The 18,682-nt window shown below is 40.7% G+C and overlaps 1 protein-coding gene across 1 annotated transcript in view; it reads right to left on the bottom strand.

Annotated features, from left to right (window-relative positions):
• The window catches only part of LOC122653935 (calcium-dependent protein kinase 8-like), a 34,794-nt gene that overhangs the window by 1,165 nt on the left and 14,947 nt on the right, over window positions 1-18,682 (bottom strand). Inside the window, exons 5-6 of the mRNA XM_043847900.1 lie at window positions 513-628; window positions 227-394 (exon numbers count right to left, since the gene is read on the bottom strand). Of these exons, the coding sequence (XP_043703835.1) occupies window positions 227-394; window positions 513-628 (284 nt within the window). The remainder of the gene's footprint in view (window positions 1-226; window positions 395-512; window positions 629-18,682) is intronic.

Below are 18,682 nucleotides of genomic sequence, written 5' to 3'. Positions count from 1 at the left end.
TCACTTGAGCAAACAAACTTGACATGATTATGTTTTGTTGCAATATTTCCTGCCATTACTGGACTACCTGTTGCCCATTGTTATTGTTGTAAACATGCAAATTAAATGTTTCAATTTTGAGGTAGTAAGTAGATGATTGTTGTGCGAGACGGGGGAAACTGATAAGGTAAATACTAAAGAATACAAGGAAATAGAAGCACACATAAAGTTCTAAATGTAATCTTACAGCATCGATTAGCAACTGAACATCTGGATCTGGGACAGGATGTCCAATCAAATGGAGGCCGTCTTTGAGTTCTTGGAAACTTAAGTTTCCATTCTTGTCAATATCCATCATGTGGAAAATCTTTTTAAGACCATTTAATTGCTCCATTGGCAAGTTATCTGCTACTGCCTGAGAAGGACGTAGAACAAGTATAAGAGCTTTCAAATGGACAAAAAGTAATTAGAAACAGCAATCAAATCATACAGGAAAACCAGGTTTTATGAATTCTCAGAAGCTTAGAACTTACTCTTAGGACTCTCTTCTTGAACTTATTCATCAAAGAGAACTGTTTAATCCTTGTTCTGACCACTTCTCCAAGAGAAATGTTGGGGACCTTTTCAGCATTTTGCAGCCAATGATGTGCTATGTATAACATGTAATAACATGATTAGTTAATATAACAAAACATTTTTCTTTAACTTACGTAAGATAGTAACGGATCTAGGGATTAGAATGAAAAATGCCAATGGACTAGGGCTGTTCCAAGAAGTGAAGGGAACATAAACTATGAATACAGAGCCTGCGAAATCTTGTTTCATTGAACTTCAAGTAAAACCTATTTTCCACTGTTTTTTTATGCGAACCCAGGTTCAAAAACCCCGATTATGGTTCGCTATGGGCCCAACCAGATGATAACCAACTCAAATAACATGGTAGTAGCAGTTTTGTAATTTATGGAACCATTCAGAACCTTACATATAAGTAAACAAGCAAAAGAATCCAAAAGGTAAATAGAGTTTGGAAAGAGAGGATTTTCTGGAAGTTAAATATAAGTAGAGTATATTTAAGGAAAAAAGGGACTAAACAGAACCAACAATATAAGATAGGAGCCTCTTCGTAATTCAAATGAACAATGCACCTTCTTCTCAACCCACGATTGAAAGACTAGGGCAATGCTGTTGGATCTCTTCAGTTCGAGACCGACACCCAATATCGTCAACCAAACTTCACAAAATTTCAGGGTTATGTTCTAATCTTCTGTTGAGAATTGAGAGAAATGGCTTATGATTAATTGATCATAGCCCCTCTTTATTTATAATAAACGAGAGAACATTCTAGAATAGGTACAAGGAAAGTATTACCCCTAGGACAAACATACCCTTGAACCCATTTTACGACACTCCCCCTCAAGTTGGTGCATAAATGTTCAAAATTTTTACTATTAATACTCTTAGTAAGAATATCGGCTAACTGATCTCCAGACTGAATGAATGGAATGCATATTACTCCTTGCTCTAGCTTGAAATGACGATCAATCTCAATATGCTTGGTACGATCGTGTTGCATTGAGCTATGAGCAATTCTTATTGCTGATTTGCTATTACAATATAGGTGCATAGGTAGCTCAATAGGAACACATAAATCGTGAAGAAGTCCTTGCAGCCAAAGGAGCTCACAAATACCATGGGCCATAGCCCAAAATTCTGATTCAGCACTAGATCAGGCAGCAACAGGTTGCTTCTTGCTCCGCCAAGCCACTAAATTCCCACCAACAAATGTAGGCCTTAACTCATAAATGACCCTGAGGAGAAAAAAGGACACTTTTCCCAGGAGCAGACTTCAAATATCTCAGGATCCTATACGCTGTCTCTAGATGAGCGGAGTGAGAATCATACATATACTAGCTCACCACACTAACTACAAATGCTATATCAGGCCCTCTGTGGGATTAGTACATCAAACGACCAATCAGTCTCTCATAGCTAGTTACCTTTATCCATGGGATCTCCATCCTTACCCTTTAGGTGAGTTTTTGGCTTCAAAGGGGTATCTGCAAGCTTACATCACAACATTCCTATTTCAGATAACAGGTCAAGAGTATACTTTCATTGTGAGAGAAAGATATCTTGAGCTGAGTAAGCGACCTCGATTCCTGAGTTTTTCTAGATCCTTGATCTCAAATTCTGTCCCCAAATAGGTATTCAACTTACCTTTCTCATCAACATCATTTCCAGTGATGACAATGTCGTCTACATAAACAATCAATAATGTGATGTGCTGACCTCTCTTCTTGATAAACAAAGTATGATCAGCATCATTTTGTTGTAGCCAATCGACACTATCGCTCTATGGAAATGTGCAAACCAAGCTCTTGGTGATTGTTTTAGACCATATAGAGCCTTCTTAAGATGACATACTTTACCTTGGGTTTCTTTAGCAGCAAAACCCGGAGGGATGTCCATTTATACCTCCTCTTCAAGCTCCCCATGAAGAAAAACATTCTTCACATCTAGTTGTTGAAGATCCCAGCCTTGGTTAGCTGCACAAGAGATGATGACTCTGACAGTATTCATCTTTGCCAATGGAGCAAAGGTTTCTTGATAGTCGATTCCATGTGTCTGAGTGAATCCTCTAGCAACCAGTCTTGCCTTATATCTTTCCACTGTTCCATCTGCCTTATGTTTGATAGTAAAGACCCATTTGCAACCAACCGATTTCTTTCCTGGAGGAAGACTCACCACATCCCACTTGTCATTTTTTCCCAGTGCCCTCATTTCTTCATTCATTGCATCTTTCCATCTTGAATTGGCCAAGTGTTAGGGATGGAAGCAGAAGACAAGGTGGATACAAAAGCATGGAAAGATGGGGAAAGAGAGTCATAAGAAATGACATTAGAAATGGGATGTTGAATACAAGTTCTACAGGGTGTATGAATAGCAATTGGTAAATCTAGATTAGGATCTAAAAGAGACTTACCATGAGGAGTAGGAGAAGGACTTGGATTAGAGAGCAACGACTGGTTAGGTGCAGTGGTGGTGGTATTGTCAACTTAATTCTGTTTATGCCACGCTCCTCTAGTAAATACCTTCATGGTGTTAGACTTCCTAGTCTCCCCTTGGACCTAATATTGCTCCTGTTCCTACCCCGTTATTCCATCCTCGAGTTCAACTGATGTGTCTTCTACCATGGGAACATCGAGAGAAGTAATCAAAGGCACCTCTTCACTGGTAGACTCTCCCTGAAGAGGAGCATGAGATGGAAAATATGCCTCTGTCTCCCAAAAACAACATCCATAATGACAAGCAATTTTCTGGAGGGAGGATGATAGCACTTGTACCCCTTTTGGGTAGCAGAATAACCCCAAAAAATGCAACGCAACCCCTTGGGATCAAATTTTCCATGAACATGGTGATTTTGAGAAAAAACAATGCACCCAAAAACCTTAGGAGGCACCACAAAAGTCGAAGATCCCAATAACATTTCAATAGGGTCGTAGGATGACAACACCCGGGAGGGTAGCCAATTAATAAGGTATGCTGCCAGCAGTACCGCATCACCTAAAAAACGAGGTGGAACATTCATGGCAAACATTAGGGACCTATCTACCTCCAAAAGATGTTGATTCTTCCTTTTGACGATGCCATTTTGGGCTGGAGTATCCACGCACTAGTCTGGTGGATAATACCATCGGTGGACAAATATGCCTGAAATGATCCATCAAAATATTCCTTCCCATTGTCAGACCAGAGTATCTTCACCTTGGCACCAAATTGGGTTTGAGCCATTTTGTGGAATAATTGAAAGCAAGAAATACACCACTCTTCTGGTGCATAAGGTAAACCCAAGTGGTACAACTAAAACAATCTATGAAAGTTACAAACCACCGATAACCAAAAGTAGAAACACAACGGGCAGGGCCCCATACATCAAAATGAATTAAACTAAAAGGAACCAAACTGCAATTATCAGAAATAGGATAAATTGCTCGAGTTTGCTTTCCAAAAGAGCAAGCATCACTAACAAAATTATTGGGATTAAAAGTCTTCACTAAACTAGGAAATAAAACAGAGAAAACGCCTAAAGGAGGATGGCCCAAACGACGATGCCACCGATGAAATTTAGCTAATGCAGAAGCAGACGAAATAGACTAGGAAACCATTGTTGATGAGGAACTGTCAAGCAAGTAAAGACCACCAGCCACCTTACCACAACCAATCGTATTTCCTGTTACTAAGTCTTGTAAAAGACAATGATCAGGAAAAAAAAGTTACTTTGCAATTGAGGTCCCGTATAAGACTACTGATAGAAAGTAAATTAGTAGAAAACTTGGGAACACACAAAACGGAAGAGAGGGACAGTGATGGAGGGCATTCGATGGTACCCTTCCCGAAAACAGAAGAAAGGGAACCGTCAGCCACTTGAACTTTGGTATTAGCTGACAAAGGAGAGTATTGGAAAAATTGAGTGGGAGAACTGGTCATGTGGTCAGTAGCACCTAAGTCAATAATCCAAGAATCGGATCTGACAGAGGAACTATGGCCACAGAAAAAATACCTGGGTGGTCAGAAGGAGATGATTCAGAGGGCCCTGGCAGGGAGGTGGCTGAGGCTGCAGATGGAGCAGGTGAAGAAGATGAGTCCAACTGAGTCACCAGATTACATAGAGTATGGAGAACTTCTTGAGAAAGAGAGTGGTCAGAAACAACAATGTCTTCAGATGAAGTATGATGAGCTCTGGCAGAAGAGGGACGACTCTGTCCGTGACCCAGAGTATCTGCAGGTCACCCATGCAATTTCCAACAATTTTCACGGGTGTGTCATTCCTTGCCATAATAGTCACACTTCACAGGAGCCCCATCAGAAGTAGGACAATCACCAGTACCACGAGAGAGTCCACCACGGGATGATTTTTGAGAACTTGTGGACAAGGCTAATTATTCGTGAGAAACTGAGTGAACTATGGCATTACATTGACTGTTCTCTGATTGCACTATGGCATAAGCCTGCTCAAGTGTTTGAAAGGGATCCCGATTCAGGACATGGGCCTGAATCTAATCAAACTCAATTTTAAGTCTTGCGAGAAAATTAAAGACACGAAGACCATCTTCCCATTTCTTAAATGTAGTAACGTCAGTCTCATAGATAGCAGTAAAAGACCCATAAAAATCTAACTGTTACCACATGCTACGCAAAGTGAACTATTACTGGAAAAGAGATAACTCACCTTGTTTTGTAGCATGGATTTTCTGGCGAAGTTCATAACATTGGACAGCATTACCGACTTGGGAATACGTGTCTTTGGCTGATTTCCAAATTTTGGCAGCAATGTCAAGAAGTAGATAGCCCCCGACTATGGTAGGATCATTAAGTTGATGAGATAGGATATCACCAGAAAATTAGATATCATCCATTTGTCTTGTGCAGGACTAGAAGTGGTGGGTATAACAACAACTCCGGTAAGGTAGCCGAAAAGACCACGAGCACCAACGACAAGATAGGAAGATTGCGCCCACATCAAATAATGACTCCCATTTAATTTAATGGAGCAAGCAGGGAATGGAAGATCTCGTTGATTGACTCCTTCTTGTCTAGTTGATGCGGAGATCTTGGAATCACCCATGGTTGCTGGTCAAAGAGAAAATCACCAAGACATCAACACGACGTGGATCCGGAAGAAAATCAGATCATGGAATGGTCAGAAAACATCAACCACTTAAGGGCGAAAGAAAATCAGACCATGGAATGGTCAAAAAATCCCTTGGTGGGAGAAAGACTCACCACCAAGGGTGAACCGAGAGAGAGAGAGACAAGGGTGGAAGAGCCTCTAGAAGAAGGCAGAAGTGGTGGGTGGTGTAGGAGGTGGCGGTGATTACTGGTGAAGGAGGCAGTGGTAGTGGTTGAAACCTAGAGGAAGGGAGAAGGAGACAGTGAAGGTGGAGGTGCTTGCAACGCAAAAAACAAGAAAGAGGAAGAGAAAGAAAGATGGTAGTAAGGGATTAGGGTTTCACAAAGAAAACCATTAGGGTTCGGATCCCGATGTGGATCCCTGCTCTGATACCATGTTGAGGATTGAGAATAATGGCTTGTGACTAATTGATTACAGCCCCTCTTTATTTATAATAGACGAGAGAACATTCTAGAATAGGTACAAGGACAGAAATACCCCTAGGACAAAAATACCCTTGAACCCATTTTACAACATCTTCTAACCCTTCGAGTAGCAAGAAACAACAGTTCCAAGGGATTCGAATCAAACAATATTTTTTTCTCTGCAACTCAGACCTGGTGGTAGTTCCAGTTCAGATGTGGTTCAGATTGAATATCTCACCACAAGAGAGGAATTAGGAGCTGAGATTTGAGGGTTTGGGTTGCCGATACCAGACATACTTCCACCTCAAATCTTAAGACGAAAAGAGGTGGAAAGAAGGAGATCAAATCTGCTATCGATGGGACTGTTGAGTCGTCCAGAACAGAGCAGGGGCTTGCTGGATCTTTAGTCCGGTATATGCGGCAGTTAAAGAAAAGAGAGAGAATATGGGATATAGAAGAGAAACAAGGGGGAATTGACAAAAGGAAGAAAGATAGAAAAGTAAGAGCAGCAAAGGGAGGAAAAACAGGTTTGAAGGGAAGAGAGAGAAGAAATTTCCACTCAAAACTCTATAAAAGTAATTCAATTTCATTGCAGTCAATCATCGGTGAGTGCTTACAGGCATATTTAACAACTAAGAATCCAAACTAGAATAGGAAACTTAACTCAATCGCAATCTAAAACATAAAAAAATTCAAATCTAATTGGACTCTTACCTTCAAGGTTTAAAGTATTGGGTATTGTATTAGAAGGGTGATTTTATGAGACTTATAGGAGATACGCATGGAAATGGTCAAGATACACATGGAAATACACTTTTGGAGCAAAAAAACAATATAAATAAGCAATATATAACAAGTATCATGCATAAACACTAAAATGGAGAACAACGTATAATGAGACAAGTGCATTAAATTAAAATTGCAATAAAAGATGAGGTTTCTTACATGTTGTAATAGTCTATTACCATGAAGAGTGTCGGGGTGGTTCAAACTCATATCTAGAAGGGTCTTCAACAATAGGAGCGACTAAGATGATGTTGTGAACCGACCCAACTTGGGAGTTCTTTCCCCTTTTTCTGCCAAATGATTCTCTGTATCGAGTTTGGAAACAGCCTCTTTGCAAAAGCAGGGGTAAGGCTGCGTATATTATGACCCTCCCCAGACCCTGAAGTGGCGGGAGCCTCGTGCTTGGGTACATCTTTTTTTTTTTTTATTCTATGTATCAAGTCTAATAGTCACATGGGCCTTTAATGTCCGTATCGACGTGTATCGGTTGGTATCGACTGTATCCCAAAGTGGCGGGAGCCTCGTGCTTGGGTACATCCTTTTTATTATTCTATGTATCAAGTCTAATAGTCACATGGGCCTTTAATGGCCGTATCGATGTGTATCGGTTGGTATCGAGCCGTATCGGCCAATACATATCGATCCGTATCGATAATACCACAGAACCCTTTAATGTATGTATCACAAGTATCGGTACGTATCGTTTAGGCCGATACAATACAATACCAATTGAGACATACTATTTTTTTTAAAAAAAAAGAGATACATATCGGTATGTACCGTATCAATACCGACCGATACCGATACGTATCGGCTAATACGATACAAACCGATAATTTAAACCATGCTTACCTTTCTACGATTCTAGACAAGGAAATTACTATTTGTCCCTTATATGCTCCTATTGGACAAAGTCACTGCATCAACTCTTCTGATCTTAAAAGAACTCGACTCTGTCGAGTAAGGTTGCAAATCCAAGATACCCTTGTAGTGATCTCAACATTGAGGTGGCACATATCTCAAGGAAGACAGTCAAACCGCAACTCCATGAGTGAGGAGGAGAGAGTGATATATAGCTGGAGGAGGAGAGAACAGTCGTTGTCGAAGCATATCCGTCAACATGTGAGACAACATCGAAAACATACATCTTCCTTGTTTCACCTTGATGGTATTTTGTGCACCATCATATAGTATACCGGCCTTATACTGCTATGGTCACCCTAAGAGCATGTCACAATGCACTAGAGGCTGATAAGGTAAGGTACCTAATAATGAAGCAGCCCAAACTAGCTGAGTTAGCTTCAATCTCATCATCATGACCATCAATGGGCCCATCATCTGGATCAGGGGGAATAGGCTCAGGAATATCCACATCATCCTTGTTCATATTTTCCATCAACTACTTAACCATAGTCAGAAGACGGATCTTGTTGCAACACTTACTACCAAAGTGATCTTTCTCACCACAGCTGTGACATACAATGTTCTGTAGCCACTCATAGCCAATGCGACCTACAATGTCCTATAGCCACTCATTGCCCTTAGAGATTTCTGAGCTCTTTTCCTGAATTTTGCAGGGTTCAACTTTCCTTTCTTCATTTCTAGGTACAGACCTGTAAGCTGAGCTCTTGATCATGTCTTTCAAGTGACTATACTTTTCTTCAACGATCTTGACATATGCAGCTGCCATATCGATGGATCGGAACTTCCCATTAGCAAGCTCCAACTAAATCTTGGTGTTTTAACCCACTAATGTACCTCAGTACCCGCTATGCTGGTCTGTCTCCTGAACGCTGCATTTAGAGGACAACTTGTGAAACTCCATGTTGTAAGTCTCTACATTTTTACTATCTTGATGAAAGTTGACCATTTCATGGAAGAGCATCTTCTCAAAATTGGGAGGAACAAACTTTTCATTCAATATCTGCTCATACCCTCCCAATTTATGATGGGCTGCAGTCTCCTCATAAGCCTTGACTGTATCACGCCACCCACTAGGAGCTTGGATAATCAGTGAACTTGGGGAAGATAAACTTGCACTTCTTGTCATCTGAAAAAGGACTTGTAGACAAAAATCCTCTCGATTTTGTCAACCAGACAAAAATATCCTCGAGTTTCTTCTCGCTATTGAACACTGGAACCTCAACCTTGATGCTATAATCCCTGTCTGAGAAATGTCATATGTTCTTGGGAATAATTAGCTCAGTTTGATATCTCGGAGGTACATCTGCAATCTGTAGAGTGTCAAACTGAGGAGCTGGTGTAGACAGTTCTGCTTCATCTCGCTTTTCGATTCTTTTCATAAAGGCAAGAATATCAGCGAGAGTGCTTTGAATTTCTTCCATGCACTTGTCATATTTGCTTCACTTCTCTGCTGGTTCTCATGTAATTCCTTGTACAGCTTGTAGAGCTTAGGGTTGGTGATGTGAGAGGACCCTGTCATGGTTAGAAACTACAGGAAATTCAGCTTTGATAATTGATGTGAACCCGCATTCAATAACCCCGATTATGAGTCGCTATAGGCCCACAATGCTAGTGGCAGTTTTGTAATTTATGGAACTATTCAACTCCTCACATACAAGTAAACAAGTGAAAGGATCCAAAAAGTAAGTGAAGTTTCGAAAGATTGGATTTTCTTGTAATTAAATTGAAGTAGGTGATATTGAAGGCGGCAAGAGGGTTCTAAACAGAACCAACATTAGAAGAAAAAGAGTTTGGCATGGAGTTGGATCTCCAGTTCAAGTCCGACACCTAATATCATCAACCAAACTTCATGAAATTTCACGGTTAGGTTCCAATCTTCCAACCTCCGAGTAGCAAGCAACAACAGTTCCAAGGGATTCTAATCAAGCAATATTTTTTCTCTGCAACTCAGACTTGCTGGTAGTCCCAGGCTCACCACATGAGAGGATTTTGGAGCTGAGATTTGAGGTTTGGGTCACCTATATCAGAGATACTTCCACCCCAAATCTTATGACAAAAAGAATTGTAACGAAAGAGATCGAAGCTGCTATAGATGGGGCTATTGAGTTGTCCAGAACAGAGCAGGGGCTTGTTGGTTCTTCAATACAGTACCTGAGACAGTTAAAGAAAAAAGAGAGAATGTGGGATACAGAAGAGAAACAATGGGGAATCGATGGAAGCAAGAAAGAGAGAAAAGTAGGAGCAGAAAGGGGAGGAAAGACTTGTGAATGCTTACAAGTATATTTAATGGCTAACAATCCAAACTAGAATAGGAAACTGACTCAACCCCATCATAATCTAAAATAGAAAACAAAATCTAATTGAATTTGTACCTTCCTCCGACTCTATCAACATGAATAGAAATAAAAGAAAATTACTATTATCCCCTATATGCCCCTATAGGACCAAGTATCTGCAACAGTTTTTTTTCATCAACATAAAAGTCGAATTGTGTGCCTTCAAAAACAAATGATGTTCATCAAGAACTTAACATTATTCAAATGATGAGGGTCATGACACAAGTAGAACAAATCTCCCAAAACCTCAATACCATGGAAACCAGCTCCCACAACAGATGAGTAGATGGAAAAATAATGATTCTTGATTAAAAGACATTTCCAACCTGGCACAATATTATATTTCATGCAACTACCAAATCCATTGGGATCAAGTATTCACATGTTCTGAGGAAAGGCCTCCAAGCTTCATAATCGATTTCAGTACAACTATTTCTATCATTTTGTTTCTTCTCAGGTGATTTCGAGTATTTTCCTTCACACCATCAGCACTGTTTTCTATGGCCACCACACCTATACTCCTTTTCTTAATATTTCTTTCGACTGGAAAAGGGAATTAAGAACTAGAGAAACAAAGGGGGTTAAATATTTGAAAACCATTTAACTAATAAACGGAATTCAAACAAAAGGACTTCTTGATGTTCTCACGTTAAAAAAAAAAAAAGGAGCTAAACTAGGTCAACTATAAAGAATAACTATAATGTAATACCTAATACAAGATGCTTGGATGGCCACAGAATGCTACCATAAACTAATCAATCAATTAAAACAAAAAACTTGATAGAGTATCAAATATACGAAGACACATTAGAGATACCAAAAACACTACATAAGCTAATAGAAGCAAGAAATATGCAAAATGACTAATAAAAAAACTATGGATATATTTAGACAAATTATATATATATATATATATATATATTGTTGTAATATGGGTTCATTTGTCCTAGGGGTATTTCTGTCCTTGTACCTATTCTGGAATGTTCTCCATCTTATTATAAATAAAGAGAGGCTGTGACCACATTGTCATAAGCCATATTTCTCAAATCTCCACATGGTATCAGAGCAGGGATCCACATCGGGATCCGAACCCTAATGGTTCCATTCGTGAAGCCCTAGCTCTCTCTCTCTCTCTCTCTCTCTCTCTCTCTCTCTCCCTCTCTTGTTTCTTGTGCCTCAAGCACCGCCCTCCTCCTCCGTCTCCACTCTTCCTCTCGGTATCAGCCACAACCACCGCCACCTTCACCAGCCACCACCGTCACCTTCTACACCAACCACCACTTCCGCCTCCTTCTAGTGGAACTTCCGCTCTCGTTTCTCTCTCGGTTCACCCTTGGTGGTAAGTTTTTGTCCCACCAAGGATTTTTTTACCAATCCAAGGTCTGAATCATGTCTTCCGGTTACGGGTGTTTAATGTTTCTTTCGGGATCCCTTTGATATTGATGAGTTTGTGATTCTGACCAGAACAACAACTATGGGCGACTCTGAGATCTCCACCACATCTACTAGACAAGGAGTTAATCAACGTGATTTCCTTCCGTTCCCTACCAGACCCATTAAATTAAATGGAAGCAATTACTTGATGTGGTCGGGATCTTGCTTTCTTGCAATTGGTTCTTGTGGTCTTTCGGGCTACATTTCAGGGAGATTTGTAAAACCTATTGATGCTGGTCATCTAATTTTCTTGTGATGTCCTATATCCTCAACTCTATAGATCCCGACATCGCTGGAGGTTATCTCCTTCTCGATACTACTGCCAAAATTTGGAAGACTACAAAGGACACCTATTTACAGGTCAGGAATGCTGCCCAATGTTATGAACTCCGCCAAAAAATTCATGCTACCAAACAACAAGAGTTATCTCTTTCCCGGTATTATTCCATGCTACGTAGCATGTGGCAACAGTTGGATTTTTATGGTCCTTTACCGCTACCTGTGATGTTGATGCTACTGCCTTAAAAAATGGGAAGATAGGCTCCGTGTCTTCAATTTCCTTGCTGGCCTCAACATTGAGTTTGATAAGATTTGGGCTCATGTCATGAGTCATGATCCCTTTCCTACACTCGAGCAGGTTTATGCCATGGTGCAATCAGAGGACAGCCGTTGCAATGTTATGGTTCATCTAGTTACCCAGGAACGATCAGCTCTCTTTTCTAGCCCACCGAGTTCCTCTCGTGGGGGGCTTTCTCGTGGTACTGGTGATCGTTCCACTCCTGATTGTTCTGGTGAAATGCGATTTTTGTGGGAAGGAGAGACATACAAAGGACAGGTGCTGGAATTACACGGGCATCCCAATAATACTTGGGGACGTGGGCAGAGTCGTTCTTCCTCTTTAGTCAAAGCAAATCAGACTTCATCTGAGGACACAACATCTGACCATTCACTTTCTCAGGAGGAACTCCAACACCTACGTCGTCTAATGACCCGGCTAGCCTCATCTTCTTCATCAGCACCAGCTGCAACTTCGGCCACCTCCCTTCCAGGGCTCTCTGACCTGCCTTCTTCGTCTCCCTCTCCTCATCCAGGTATTCCTTTTTGTGGCCATAGTACCTTAGTCATATCCACTTCCTGGATAATTGACTTGGGTACAACTGACCATATGATCGGTTCTCCTACTCACTTTTGTCAATATTCTCCTTTGTTAGATAATAGTAAAGTTTGTGTGGCTGATGGTTCCGTTTCTCCTGTTTCTGGGAAGGGCATCATTAAGTGCACTCATATCTCTCTTTCATCTGTCTTGCATGTTCCCAACTTTTCTACTAATTTAGTCTCCATTAGTAGTCTTAAACGGGATTTAAACTGCAAAGTAATCTTTTTCCGTACCCATTGTCTTTTCTAGGACTTGGTGACGGGTCATAAAATTGGCAGTGGTAAAGTGGTTGGTGGTCTCTACTTGCTTGACAGTTCTCCATCCACTTTGGCATCGACTTCTGACTCTTCGGCGTCTGCTTTGGATGATCTACACAGGTAGCATCGTCGTCTAGGCCACCCTCTACTAGGCGTTTTATCTACTTTATTTCCTAGTTTGGTAAAGCATTGTAATCCAAACAATTTTAATTGTGATGCTTGCATTTTCACAAAGCAAACTAGAGTTGTTTACCCTGTTTCGGATAATAGAAATTTAATTCCCTTTCGTTTAATTCATTCTAATGTATGGGGCCTTGCCCGTTGTGTTTCTACATCTGGTTATCACTGGTTTGTTACGTTCATTGACTGTTTGGGTGTATCTTATATGGCAGAAGAGCGATGTATTCTCTTGTTTTCAACTGTTCCACAAAATGATCCAGACACAATTTGATGCCAAGGTAAAGATTCTTAGGGCTAATAACAGAAAGGAATACATCGATCGCTCTCTCCAGGCCTATTTATCTGCTCATGGGATTATACATCAGACCTCCTGTGTGAACACCCCTGCCCAGAAAGGTGTGGCTGAATGGAAGAATCGTCACCTCTTGGAAGTTGCCTGATCATTGATGTTTGCTATGAATGTTCTGCCTCGTTTTTGGGGTGATGCAGTTCTTCTAGCCGCCTACCTTATCAATTGGCTACCTTCCCTAGTGTTGGGCTCTCGCTACCCTCTTGAGGTGTTATTGGGCTCCTCTTCCTTTGTGGTGCCTCCTAAAGTTTTTGGTTGTGTGGTCTTGGCTCGCAATCATCATGTCAATGGTAAGTTTGATCCAAAAGGAATGTGTTGCATTTGAGATATTCTGCTACCTAGAAAGGGTATAAATGTTACCACCCTCCTTCCCAGAAATTGTTTGTCACTATGGATGTCATCTTTCGGGAAACATAGGCTTATTTCTCATCTCGTGGACCTCTTCAGGGGGAGACTATAAGTGAAGATTTGCCTTTAATTGCTTCATTGGAAGTGGATGTGCCTACTATAGAAGATCCGTCTATTGAGCTTGAGGCTTGTATAACTGGACAAGAACAGGATCAGCCTTTAATCTAGGGGGAGCAAGAACGGCCTGTTATTCAGGGGGAGTAGGGCGAGCCTACCTAGAAGACATACACTAGAGGAAATTGGCATAAGAGAAAGCAAGTTGACAATACCACCACCACTGTTCCTAACCAATCGGTATTACCAATCTCAAGTCCTAGTCCTCTGGTTCCTTCTGGTGAGTCTCCTTTCGAGCCTAGTCTTGACTAACCCATTGCTATTCGTAAGCCACGTAGAAAATTGTACTCAACATCCTATTTCTAATGTTGTTTCATATAACTCTCTTTCTCCATTGTTCTATGCATTTGATTCTTCCTTGTCCTTTATTTCCATCCCTAACACCTGGCAGGAAGCACTAAAGAACTCAAGGTGGAAAGAAGCAATGAATAAAGAAATGAATGCCCTAGGAAAAAATGACACTTGGGACTTGGTGCCTCTTCCTCTAGGAAAGAAACTCATAGGCTGCAAGAGGGTTGTTGCAGTTAAATAAAAGGCTGATGGATCGGTAGAAAGATACAAGGCAAGGCTGGTTGCTAGAGGTTTTACCCAAACTCATGGGATTGACTATCAAGAAACATTCACCCCAGTTGCTAAGATGAACACTGTCAGGGTAATTATCTCTTGTGTTGTTAACCAAGGATGGGATCTCCGACAACTTGATGTGAAGAATGCCTTTCTCCACAGGGAGCTCGAAGAAGAGCTGTATATGGATATCCCTCCTGGCTTTGCTGCCCCAGAAAGGGCAAAGTGTGTCGTTTAGAGAGTTTTATATGGTCTAAAACAATCCCAAGAGCTTGGTTTGGGCATTTCCATAAAGCCATGGTATTCATTAGATATAAACAAAGTAATGTTGATCATACTTTGTTTATCAAGAAGACTGGTAAGCATATCACAGTTTTGATTGTCTATGTAGATGACATAGTTGTTACTGGAGTGATGCTGATGAAATAACCAAATTGAAGACCTACTTGGGGACAGAGTTTGAAATTAAAAACCTGAGAAAGTTGTGATATTTTCTTAGGATTGAGGTTTCCCATTCTACATAAGGTATCTTACTTTCTCAACGGAAGTATAAGCTTGACCTTTTTTTCAAACATAGGGATGTTGGGGTGTAAGCCTGCTTATACCCCATTAGAGCCTAACACTCATCTAAAGAATAAAGATGGAGAGCTAGTGGAGAAGCGTAGCTACCAAAGGTTGGTGGGATGGCTAATATACCTTTCACACACTCAGCTAGATATTGCCTTTGCAGTGAGTGTAGTTAGCCAGTATATGCATGATCCTCACTCAACCCATGTAGAGGCAAGCATATAGAATCTTGAGGTATTTGAAGTCTTCTCCAGGAAAAGGCGTTCTCTTCTCTCCTCATGATCACTTGCGAGTTGAGGCTTTTACCGATGCAGAATGGACAGGATGTCTAGATGACAGGAGATCCACCTCAGGTTATTACACCTTTGTTGGAGGTAACTTGGTGACTTGGCGGAGCAAGAAGCAGGCTGTAGTTGCTCGATCCAGTGTAGAAGCAAAGTTCCAGGCTATGGCCCATGGTACATGTGAACTCCTTTGGCTTTAGGGACTCCTTCGGGATTTATGTGTTAATGTTAAGCTGCCCATGCGCCTCTATTGCAAAAGCAAATCAGCAATAAGCATAGCATATAATCCAGTTCAACACGATCGAGCCAAGCATGTCGAGATTGATCGTCACTTCATCAAGGAGAAGTTGGAACAAGGAGTTGTTTGTGTCCCTTGTTCAATCTAGTGAGCAATTAGCTGATATTCTCACTAAGGGAATTAGTAGTAAAAGTTTTAGTTCTATAGTTAGCAAGTTGGGCATGTTTGATATTTATGCACCAACTTGAGGGGGAGTGTTGTAATATGGGTTCAAGGGTAGTTTTGTCCTAGGCGTATTTCTGTCCTAGTGCCTATTATGGAATGTTCTCCATCTTATTTTAAATAAAGGGAGGCTGTGACCATATTGTCATAAGCCATATTTCTCAAATCTCCATACACACACACACATATATATATATATATATATATATATATATATATATATATATAGCTGATGTACATAAGTTCTACTCCAAGCAGTATCATCGTAAAAGGGGAGGAACCAGGCTTGTGGTTAGCAGTTCGTTTTAGTTGCTAGTAGCTAGTTGGCACTTGGCTCTTCCTTCAGATATGAAAGAAGAGGTGAATTTATTCTGGTTCAACTAAATCAGGTTCAGTTGGTTTAGGACAGATGACTAACCAGGTCTGGGTGTTTTTTAGTTCACTCAAATTCAGTTTTAATTAATCCAGTCTATGTCTTAGTCAAAAAAGGGTCAAAAGTAATTAATGCATGCGTGCAAAAGTTGAGAAACATTATCTAGCTGGTTACAACTATTATCTGAAGTCTTAGAAGATATTATTTCAGTCAATAAGTTAGTTACTTGATGGTTGTGTAAATCCTTGAAAATGTAAGTTAGTCCATTGATGGTTGTGTAAGTTATTGACAAAGTAAGCCAGTCCATTGAGGGTTCTGTAAGTCTTTGATAATGTGTAGTTCATTAAATGGCCAAAGAGTATAAGAGAAAGTCGCAATAAGAATCTAGAACCCTCATAGCCATCTATAAAAGGGTTGCCCGTAAGCATTTTGAACAAGTTAAAAATTTGAATGAAATTTCTGATTTTATGCCAATAGTTGAGATTGTAGTGGAGACTAGTGAGATGTTAGGTTACTTGGTGAGGTGCCTTGTTTTGGTTGGTGAGGTTTCTTATTTTGGTTGGTGAAATGCTTACTTAGGCCTTGATGAGAATCCTTGGTCTTATCTCCCCTATCTCTTTCTTACTTAAATACGAGCGTCATTAATTACCACATCATTGTTGTCTTCTGTCTCCAAACGGTCAGCCTGCGGGTCAACAAAGAGTTCCTCCCTAGCCGTTGCTGAATTTGCAATTTGAACTTCTTGACTATGCCGGCTGCCAGTCTCTCTCCGGTTCCCGGTGCCATTATTTTCGGCAGACACTTGCTCTTGTTGATTTTGATGGGAAGATCGTCGAGGGACCAGGATGCATGGTCCGTAGCTCGATCTTCCTGGTTCTATCACCATGACTTCAACAGGCTTTCCACTTCCTTTGTCATTAAAATTGTTCAATTCTGGTAGTGTTCTCACCTCCCCGCACTCCAGTCTATTGAGGAATCTGACTTTGTTGCAAGGAATGAACTAGGATTCCATTAACAGTCCTCCCACCTGCTCCCTATCTTTCTTTCATGTCACTTGTCAATTTTTATGTAGATCTCTGAATTGATAGATCAAGTTATGTTCTTTGAGGAAAGGTTCTAGTCTGTAACATTGAAAGATCTATCTTGATCAAAAAGCATATGTTGGGAGCAGTTCTTAAAGATGTAATGTTGGACTGTCAAGGTGTTTGCTTGTCTGGAGTATTAAAACGATCCAATTTCATCAGAGACGTTAACCCAAGGTAGTGGAACAAGCTTCCATATTTTAATTTCAACTTCTTTAGTGATTTATCCAGCACCTTTTCTAATGTTGAAAACTAGGGGTATTTTAGTCTTATATTTTGGGTTTTTGGGGTTTTCTGTTGTTTTACATCAGTTCTGTCCTTAGTTTGTAAGGCTGTAATAAGTAAGGGGTTAGGGGTAATTTCATATATCCCTAACTACCTTACTTTCTATTTTGTCTCTAAATTAATTATATATTGGGAGGCTGCCTGTGTGAAGGTATTCTATTTTACCTATGGCAGGCTGCTCTCCTCTCCTGCGGCAACTTCTTCTTCCTCTCTTTCTTCTTCTTCTTTCATCCTTCTTCCTTCACCCCTGATGTGATTAGTTTAATTCTGATTTGCAACAAGGTATCAGAGCTATACTAATCAATCAAGGGTTCTAATCGACGGTGCACTCATTGTGGTAAATCTGGTCATACTGTTGACTATTGTTGGGATAAGCATGGCAAACCAGATTGGGCAACCCAATCAGCCAATCATGCAGTATCTGATGGGAATGTTGATAGTGTGACCACTGGTGATTCTCGATCGGATTCCACTACAGGTGGCAGTTCGTCTAGCACTACTCATCGTGACGCGCTTTCTCAGATATTACGGAGGTTACAAACTCTTGAGGCATCCAGTAGCGCATACTCCATACCTTCCTCTTCCGCTGCCACCCTTGCTCATGCAGGTACATCTACCTTCTTCTCCACTACTTCTCCCTGGATTATTGACTCTGGAGCTTCTGCTCATATGACTGGTGAGTCTACCTTGTTTACGTCCTTTTCGAATAACTCGGATTCTTCATCTGTCATATTAGCAAATGGGTTTGCTGCTCCTGTTACTGGATCTGGTACAGTCACTCCCACCTCTTCTATTAGTCTTTCCTCTGTGTTGCATGTTCCTCAGTTTCCATTGAGTCTTCTTTCTGTTAGTCAGCTTACTAAAACTTTACACTGTTCTGTGACATTTTTTCCTATTCATTGTGTTTTTCAGGAACTTTACAAGAGGAAGACGATTGGTGGAGGGCATGAAAAGGATGGGCTGTACTATCTTACCTGTGGTGCTACTACTTCCTCCGTTGCTGCTGCGTCTGTTGGTGGGGTGACTCCCGTTTGGGTCATTTATCTTT

Source organism: Telopea speciosissima, chromosome 3 (assembly GCF_018873765.1).
Source record: "Telopea speciosissima isolate NSW1024214 ecotype Mountain lineage chromosome 3, Tspe_v1, whole genome shotgun sequence".
Lineage (NCBI taxonomy): Eukaryota > Viridiplantae > Streptophyta > Magnoliopsida > Proteales > Proteaceae > Telopea > Telopea speciosissima.
This window is presented reverse-complemented; position numbering and strand designations above follow the sequence as displayed.